At 41.0% G+C, this 9,966-nt stretch overlaps 2 protein-coding genes across 2 annotated transcripts; both read right to left on the bottom strand.

The window, feature by feature from the left end:
* Positions 1 to 2,275: 2,275 nt before the first annotated feature.
* Positions 2,276 to 4,960, bottom strand: LOC104417267 (cytokinin dehydrogenase 3). Its single transcript, XM_010028575.2, has 5 exons — positions 4,399 to 4,960; positions 3,963 to 4,090; positions 3,424 to 3,693; positions 2,985 to 3,253; positions 2,276 to 2,570 (listed from the first exon to the last, which is right to left on the bottom strand). The coding sequence occupies exons 1-5, from the start codon at positions 4,958 to 4,960 to the stop codon at positions 2,276 to 2,278; spliced, it is 1,524 nt and encodes a 507-aa protein (XP_010026877.2).
* Positions 4,961 to 8,706: 3,746 nt separating this feature from the next.
* On the bottom strand, positions 8,707 to 9,288 carry LOC104417268. Its single transcript, XM_010028576.2, has 2 exons — positions 9,054 to 9,288; positions 8,707 to 8,966 (listed from the first exon to the last, which is right to left on the bottom strand). Exons 1-2 carry the CDS (start codon positions 9,286 to 9,288, stop codon positions 8,707 to 8,709), a joined length of 495 nt encoding a protein of 164 aa, XP_010026878.2.
* Between the last annotated feature and the right edge of the window lie 678 nt (positions 9,289 to 9,966).

The raw sequence follows: 9,966 nt of genomic DNA on the forward strand, positions 1-9,966 counted from the left end.
TGCTCGCACTAAGCTGACATATCAAAGCTTGTAGGCTAATATAGTATATTGTTCTCACCAATTGAGAATGCCACCATTTTTATCATTCCCGATAAAAATAATCGTGTGCGGGTATATGATCGACCTTAACTAAATTACAATATTTTCCCTTTTGAAAATCCCACTAATTTCAATAGGCCATAAACGCATTTTTGGCACTGTAAACCCACACATGGTATTTTCTAATTAAATACTGAAAATATAGAATTTTGGGATAAATACCCCAAAATTGCAATCAACACTCAAATTGCAGAAAACAATAGTCAAATAAATAAACTAATCACACCATTGAAATCAGCATGAAATTCCGGTCACCGGCTATCTTGGTCTAATTTTCGAAAAATAAAAATTAATTAAATAATTATGGAAATTAATTAATAAATACCAATAAAGCACACTTAGGAAGGAAAAGCCTAATTAAATATTGAGATGGGTTCAAAAAATTTCCAAACCTCACTAGATAAATACTACATCTTATTTAGTTGCTAATTACACTACTCTAATCACCTAACATGCATTAACGATTAATTAAATCATTAATATGTTCTAACTAACCACTTAATCCCTAATTAACTTAAATAATCAATCCTTAAGTGCCATTAGCTCCCTAAGCGAGGATTGGTGAGTAAACTCACTTGATTAATGATTCGATTGAACCATGATGACAGCGAGGAGGAGACATGCCAAAAACTTCAAAGTGGGGATGGCTTTCGAGGTTCGGAAGCGGTCCAAAGCGGGCCTCGAAGGTCCACGGGCTTGCTGGGTTTTTTAATTCTGTCCTTGAACCGAAGGATTGCTCGACTTGGCTAGCTCGGGCTGAAATGGCAAGGGAGGCGGACAGTAGCAGCGGCCTAGGTAGAGACAGGTGGGCTTCCAACGGCTTTAGGTAGTGACGAATGGCTCTACATGGCGGCTCATGGATGCACTGATGGCGAGATGAGCATGGGACTAGCAGCGGGCGGCTGGACGCGAGTGGAACAAGCAGTGGCGTGCGGGCAAGTGGGTGCGGCTTTGGCTGCTCAGACGGCGACCAAGGGTGGTCGGACGAAGCTGGCTAGCTTGTTGGTTCAGTTCTTTGGGATTTTTGAAGACTTCAAGCTGCTGGAATGGAGGGAGGATCGACCGGATAAGGAAGAGAAGGAGGAAAAAGGCAGCTAGCTTTGAAGGGAGCCACCTTGGCTCAATCCTATCCCATTTGTACCCTTGAAATGGTCCCACCATGTAAGGTTGGCTTCCTCGGCAAATTTCCAGGCACCAAGCTTCCCTAGGAAGCTAATGAGAGGGTCTAAATGTTGAAGGCATGTGGGGGAGGTATGAATTTGGACTTGATTTTCCCCAAATTGGACCAATCCTCTTCCACTTGAAGCCAAATTTCGGTCCTATAAAATCCACCATTGAGTCCTTGATCAAATTAATATTTTTCCTTGCCAATAGAACCTACTTGCATCATAATTTCACGATAAAAAATGATCCTTTAAATTTCCCGATCGAAAACGACCCTATATCGACTTTTTCCGCCAAAATCTCGGTTTGCAGAAAAATCTTCGAAGTGTGAGTCAACGTTCCTAAAATGACTTGTGACATGATAGTACTTTCAATTTCTGAAATCGGATTTAAATTCGTGGTTAATTTCAATCTGGTGCGATTTTAGCATGACCGAGCTACCAGATAGCTTTTAGAAATTTTTAGTGTAAATGATCCGTTGCCAATTTTCTTTGAGCCGCAATAAACCTCTTCGACACATTGGTGACTCTCGGTGGTTGTGAATATCTCGATGTTTCAAATATGAACACAGAGTACCAAAACGACAGAAAAATAAGTCTAGTGCTGATTGACAAAATTTTTGCAATTTAGTGGAATCACCCACGTTTAGCCACACACCTAGTCAAACTGACCTATCACTGATCTCTAATCGATTTTTAACTATGCCGTAATGATCTCTGCAGATGAGCACAGTCGAGTTGTCGATTCTTGGTTGAATTCCTAAGTTTATTGCATTAAAATCTCTTAATGACTTCCCTAGATAGTCTAGTTATCTCATGAGTAATTAGCTTTGAGAATATCACTATAGGCGTGTCGATGAAAGGCCCGATTTATTCAATTAAAAACAGGACTGAAATTCCAAGATGTCACAATGACAAACTAAGTAAACATTCATAATTCATGTAAACATAATTAAGTGGGTGCGTAGAAAACCTACTAAAACCCAAAACCCCATCGATCTTGAATCCATGCCTTAGTAGTGGTTGAAGATCCTTTGCCCAGGTGACAGCAACAGTTTTGGATCGAACTTAGCTTTGCTCTCTTGAAAAGTCCTCCATTTGGGACCAAAATGTTCCATCCACTCTCTTTCAGTTCTATAATTTGGAAGGTATCGCTTGAACTTTATACCATTATCTTTAAGAAAAGAGAGCATCTCCTTGTTTTGAAGCTCACACTCTTGCCAGTCTCCAAACCCACTTGCGTGAAAGAATTCGACCGTATAAAAGATATCTTCATCTGGCGTGACAGCAGACATTCTATCATCCCATCTGCAAAAGATCAATAATCAAAATTAAATAACAGGCTTAATGTTCACTAAGGTTTAGTTGAATTTATAACCAAGTCACCTTAATATTGATTTTAATCATTCATTGCACTATAACTTCCAAGTTTTTGCATTTCATGCACTTGACAGATTTGACTGATTTTCCGATGAAATCATGATGTGGTGTACATGTGCCAATTTACTAGATCTTAGGCCATTGCCACGATGGCAGCACGTCGACATTTCGTTGAGAAATGAGCCTGGATTTTTTCAAAGAGCATCGGTTGGAAGAAATCAAATGTTTAGTGTATTTAGTTTGATTAAAATCAAAGTTAAGTGATCAAAACTCATCTATCCTTAGTTACAGCTAACGAAATATATGCCCTGAAGAAAAATGGTAGCTAGCTGGAAAACATACTTGTTCTTGTTCATAGGGTAAATGAGGACATATCCGGTTGTTATGTTATTTTTGAGAGCAATGTCCTTGAAGATGCCTGTGTTGATATCGGCCATGTGAGATTTGGGCACAAATAGGTTGAGCCACGGATGAGGAATGTTCCAAAGCCCTTGTTCTCGGAGCTGCAGCTCTGCAACTCGCATTCTATTCAAGAAATCTATGAAGGCGACATCTTTCTCAAACTTGAACTCGGGGACATGGTTCAAATCTTTCAATATGATCTCCAGGTCCTAATGTTGATAAGATAACACCGAACTAAGTCAAAAGAAAAGAGATTTAAGATGTTTCTTACGGGGCACTGATAATTTAAAACATAAGCTAGGATTTCTCTTTCCTTTCTCTTTTCAAAGACAGTTCGATACCAACAAACATGTAGAGTTCGATATCAACGAACATGTACCTTTTCTACTGTACTCTCGGTCTGTTCATCGTAGTACTTGGCTGCTTTAATACAGTAGAGGAGCTTGTGTTCGGTCAGGAGGGACATCAGCCGCGGGTGGTCCGAGAGAGGGAAGGAAGATATCCAACTGTCCATATTTCGGTGCATGAGAAGGCAACCTTCTACAAAGTCCAATGCTTCATCTTGGTCCCTTTGATGGCGCGATATCAAACGTTCATGGTCCGTTGTAAAAGCTGAGAAATCGCTGTATAGCATTCTCACCCACTTTGCCTAGAGGGGGATTAAAATGAATACACATTTCTTACCTTGTAGATCTTCTCTATCAACCAACTCAAAGTATAAGCAATATAAACATATAAAGCTGACTTGTAGGTTTATGTTCACATGCAATAGACAAGAGCCAAATTGCAACACATGAAAGGATAATTATGGCATAATCGTCAGATGAGAACACAGGATATTAGTTGTGATGTCTGATAACATTCAATATCATTTAAAAAAAATAAAATTCGATGACTTAAGTCTGGTGTGCTACGTACTCTCTTTGGAGCTGGACGCAGTGCAATCCTTGCTCTGGTTATTATACCAAATTGGCCAAGACCACCAAGGACCGAGTAAAATAAGTCCGGATTTTTGTGGGGGGAGCAAGTCAAAAAGTCCCCAGTACCTACCCAAAAAATGAAAAAAAAAAAAAATTCTCTTGTAATGAAAAACACATATATACATATACATATAAGAAATATATTATATGGTGCGTAGAAAGATTTTTCTGTCTATTTTTTTTGGATAAGTACTGGTAGCTCGCTGCAACAACAGCATAAATACTAAATGGCACATATAAAATGCATTTTCGCTGAAGTCATCGTTTTCTTTTCCCATGTGTATTTGCCGCGGTGACAAATCGCAGATTATTATCTACCAAAAATGAAATCAAATCCGTAGTTTACTTGGAAGCTGAGGATTCGCGTGATATACCAGTAATAACGTCCATTTCATGGACATTGGTGATCTGAGGACCATTTCGAAACGCTTCCCCGCCAATGCCAGCATTAGAGAGCGTACCGCCCACAGTTGCATACTGGTAATCCGTCAACGTAACCGGCGCAAGACCGTGTTTCAGCGTGTGCTCCAACACGTTGAACCAAATTTGGTGGCCGCCGACATCAGCGTAGTGGCCGAGCGACTGGCTGTATGACACGGTGGTCCCATGCCCCTTGTTACCGAGAGAGGTCATGTCCACCACGACCCCATCTCGAGCCATAGCCTGTCCCCGAACAGAGTGGCCGCGTCCTCTAGCTGAGATAGTGAATGGAATAGAGGATTCATTGTACCTGAATGCCACTAAAATCGTGATGTCCTCGAGGCAAGATGGGCGGAGGACGGCTGCAGGTATTTCTTGGACAATAAACCCGTAGTCGACGGAGGCTGCGCTGATGGATTCGGGGTCGAAGTGGAGCTTGTCAGCGATGGGGAGAGAAAGGAGCTTGCGGTGTAGTGAATTGGTCGAAGGTGAGGCCAGTGGATGGTTTTGTGCCATTCTAACGTTGGAGAAACAAAGAGATGTCGAACAAGTTGGTGTGTGTTGGTGTTTGCGGTGGAGTTGAGAGGGACTGCTCACAAGGGTCTCATATATAGACACAAGCATGACTATTGCTGTTAGCAATATGTATGATTTTCTAGAGATATTTATGACATTTCCAACTTTAATATCTATTTTCATTATGCATATCTGATTTATTTTGTTTAAATAGTAATCTCATAAAGCCTATAGATAGGTGTAATGATTATTGATATATATTGAAATATATAGAAATTTCATTATGGCATTACCTTGCGAGTTGCGACCTATTTGCTAATTGACCTCCACCGTGTTTACAGATGCTGACTGGGCTAGCTACCCTGATGACCGAAAATCTACTAGTGCTTATTACATTTATTTTGGTTCCAACTTGGTTTCTTGGAGTTCTAAAAAGCAACCAACCATTGCTTAATCTAGCATTGAATCGGAATACAAAAGGGTGGCTAACGCAACCTTTGAATTATTATGGCTATTACAACTCTTTCGAGATCTTCGATACACTCTACATCGGCTACCACTTGTTCTTTGTGATAATGTAGGGGCAATCTATTTAGTTGCCAATCCTATCTTTCATGCCCAAACCAAGCACATGGAAATAGATTATCATTTTATTCGTGATTTAATTAAAAAGAAGCAATTGGAAGTTTGCTTCATTCCTACACAAGTTCAAACGACTAATATAATGACAAAGCCTCTACCCATATCTCAATTTCTTATTTTGTGCATAGTGACTCCGCCACAATTTGCTTGAGGGGGTGTAATAAAGCAAATCTCCCATGATATAACAATCTTCTACAATCTATGATAATCCCATTGATTATGCCGATCTTCCACGATTTGCGTCAATTTTGTTGATAGAGCAAATCTTTCACAAGTGTACCGTACTGATGTTGTAAATTGATATTACTGATATTGTAGATTGTTATTTTTGTAAAATATTTTTAATTGTGTTTTTCTCGCTCATGTACATATTATAAATATAATACAAATCTCCACACTGACAGCGTGCGATCAAACTCAAATTCATACTGTTTCAGCAACAATATGAATAACATGGCATATGACAAGTAATATGAACGGCATGGCATTAATGATGCAATCTATTCTATTATGAAATGCTCATGTGGTTTTTACTTTTTTGTTTCTACATGAATTATCCTATCATAAAATTATCTAATATATTCTAGAGAATAAATTAAATTAATTAGTATTTTGATTAGAAAGCTAATTTTTATACTATGAGATCCTAAATATGCTATCTAAGTTGGAGGTTGAATTATCCTAGCATGCAATATGATATTTTTGTATTTTTATTATAACATGTAAAGCTTATTAAAAATCAACACAAACAATATAATCAGACCTATAAAATAAATATACACCATGACCTAAGATGGAAAATCAAATCTTGGACTCAATATTCTTGATTACTAAGATATTTTCGGCATAAGTAACTCACCTAAGCAACGAAAATGTGCAAACAACAATTTTAGTGTATACTTCCAAGGATTTTTTTTTTTGTCACCCTATTCTATTCCTACTCTACACTCACTCAAACTTTTGTCCCGCCTCATACAGGCGTGGAAGTCGAAACCCACTTCAAACTTACGCGTCCCCACCTCATCCCTCCAAGGTGGGGATTTGATTCAACCTCACCTCCCCTTCCATGATGGAAGGGTGGCCACTGGGCTTCCAAGGATTTGAGCACAACTTTTTTTTTTCTTTTTCTCTTTTCAGGAATTTCACATGCTTCAAGGGAAAACAACTCAAAACTTTTTTTTTTAAGCTTTTTTTTTCACATATATATTTTTAAATATTAAAATAATTATTATTATATTAAAAAAGGGGTTGCCAATAGAGCCCCACCTGACCCGGTTCACGGCCGCCGCCGCTCCCTGCAGTGGCGCGACGCCGACGGAGGCAGCCACGGCGAACAACGCCCATTGTCGTGGGGTATACGCAGCGGGTCAGGGCTCAGCAAGGGGTTTGGCGGTGGGCAGCAGGTCGTCGTCGAGGGACCAACGGACGCGACGGCGTAGCGGCGAGCTGCGGTGGAGTGACGGCGGGTTCGACGGTGTGAGGCTCGGCCGAGATTAGTGAGCGGCTGGTTCGTCGCGGACCAGAGGGGCGACGTCTACGGAATCGCGTGACGACAGGAGCGACGCGAGCAGGTGGCGTCGTCGGTGGCTGAACGGCGGCGGCAGTGTCGGGCCAAGCAACAGGCGTTGCACGTGATCTCGCTCACTCTCTCTCCGCCTTCTCTCTCTCGATTCCTCTCAAACTGAACCCCCCTTTCTCCCAATTTTCCTCCCAAAAATGCCCCAGATTTCTCTCTCCGTCTCACCCCTCCCGGCGCTCTCTCGCTCTGCTTGAACCCGCGCCCCAGAGGCCCTGTTTATAGGCCGAGGAGGCCGGTCGACGGAGGTAGCTCAGCCGCCGGTCCTCCGCGCACCGACCGGCCTCGCCCTCGGCCGAACCGCGGTCACCTCGAGCCCGTCACCTCCGCGTAGGCTTCTCTACCTTGGCCGGGCCTACGGGGCATTGAAGTCCTCTGCTCTGCTGTCTCATCCGTCGCCGGCTAACGCTAGTCTCCTTCGGCGGGGCGTCCTGCGCGCGTGGGTTGCAGAGGAAGGAGGGAGGAAGAAGACAAGCGAGAGGGGGCCGGGCTAAGAAAAAGAATAGGTGGAATGGGCCCAGGCCAGTGCGTGGGAAAAAAATAAAAAAATTGGCGCAGCCCCGCGAGCCCTTTTCCTTTTTTTTTTTTTAATGAAATTAATTAATAATTTTTGAACTTTTATATTTTTCCCAAATACAGTAAAATAAGCGAAAATAAACTGAAAATAGAACTTAGTAGATGCAAATAATATTAATACCTATGAGATGTGAAAATCCTTTTTTATTAGGTACGTGAATTCGTCGCTAATTTTCTATGCAATTTAACCTTCAGTATTTAGTTAAAATTTAGATGTCAATAGAACAATATGACAGTGAATACTTGTCGGTATTTGATTAGATGGCTTGCTGTCGCAAATGACAGCACCTGCACAAAGCTCAAGAACAACTGCAAAGAAATTACGTCCGGATTTGTGGTGTAATTTGACTGAACATGAACAATAGCAAAGAACTAGGATCCCATTAGCCTAAATGATCCGCCGAGGTCCAATCGAGAAAAACCTAAGACTACATGACAATGTCAATAGGTAATGGGTTTCATGAGCATATGAAATTAAAAGAATCTCCCGCTGAGTTGAATCGATTACATTCGAGTCTGAGAAATATTTTCATGTGCTCACATCACCTTTCATCATTTACCCATCGTACCGATCTTCCATCCTAATGTTCTAGGATCAATTCTGTCCTCAGAAACATTAATTGAAGGAGGAAAAAAATAGAAAACGGTTTGAAGAAAAAGAGGAATCAAGCCGGCCTGACAAATACAGAGTGAGCTTTCTAATAGCCCATTAGGAGATTGAGACATAGATTAAAACTCATTGTGATCATTTCAATTCATCATAATAGGAACTCTTATAAGTGATATTTAACAATTCTTGCGCTTGGAAACAGTGTGCATACCAAATTCCACTACTCAAAACAAGAGGCTCACTCCCATTGGTTCTTAAAAGATTAAACATTCTCCCTAGATGATAGGGTGATAACTCGCTCACACCGTGAAAGCAAAAAGGAAATATAGCAATTGCAATTAATCAAAGGCGAGAAAAGGCTTGTTGTTGCGGCAACTTAAGATGGTTAAACATTTCTTTGATGAATGCTAAAGTCACCGGAACACAAACCATTTGATTTAACCTCCTTCCCAGTTCGCCGTCATAGGCATACTCATCTGGCAGCTCTAAGAAATATGGCCAGTGCGGCAGACAATGATCATCAACTGTGGCTTTGCCTTCTTCATCAGGGGTAGGGCATGAACTGGAATGTAAGCTAGCTTCTGCTTTCCCACAATGGACGACTAGTTAACAGACAACTTGAAACATAAAAGTGTATACCTTAATATGGTATCGCAAAGGCTCAAGCTGTTTTCATGCTTAAGAAAGACCTGAAGCATAGCTTTGAATAGATTGTTCAGGCCAATCAGGTAAGAAGAAAGATGATTGCAACTTTTCCGATTCTTCATGCACAGACTGATCTGTATCTGTAGTAGCGAGCTGAGATAGTTCCTCTTGAAGAGCATTTGCTATAAGTTCATCACTATCCTCATTCCCACATTCCATGCTATAATCTTCTACCTGGAAATAGAGTCCCTGATAGTATTCTAAATTATCCTGGTCCATGCTATAATCATCTGCGACGCAGCCGCAGTGAACAGGGATAGTGACGCAGCAGCAGTGAACAAGTACGTCATTGTCCGGGGCTCACTCGGTTAGAACAGTGAACACCGAAAAAATGAGGCGCAATCTCAGCTGCGGGATGAAATTGCACGGCCACAGCAACAGGGACACACTGCTGCAGGTGAGAGTGATCGGATCTTCACATCTCTTTCTGAGTGTTCACAATGTCCTCTCTCTCTCAATGTATGGCCGTCCCCTTTTGCATTGTGTTCATAGGGGCATCGACAGTTCGATTTGGTTCGGATTTCAAGAAAACCAAATCGAACCAAACCGAACCGAATAATAGGGTGTGAATTTGACCTGAACCGAATCTGACATGGACTGACAAAAATCCAACCGAAAGCCTTGTTCATATTGCTTCGGTTCGATTTTTGGTTTTTTGATTTTCCTATTTTTGCCTTGCTTATTGGAACCGAACCAGATTGAAAAAAAGAGAGATTTTAAGTTGGACATTAAAGTTTTGTTGAGAATTTCAGTTCGACTCGGTTAATCCAATCGAACTGAACCAGAAAAAAGAAAATTATTTTTTGGTTATCTCTATGTACGAAATTTCGGTTCCGTTTAAGTTTCGGTTTGGTTTTTCTGTTCGATTCTGATAGCCCTAGTGTGCAACCCTCCTTT

The sequence above is a fragment of the Eucalyptus grandis genome, chromosome 8 (genome assembly GCF_016545825.1).
Source record: "Eucalyptus grandis isolate ANBG69807.140 chromosome 8, ASM1654582v1, whole genome shotgun sequence".
Classification (NCBI taxonomy): Eukaryota; Viridiplantae; Streptophyta; class Magnoliopsida; order Myrtales; family Myrtaceae; genus Eucalyptus; species Eucalyptus grandis.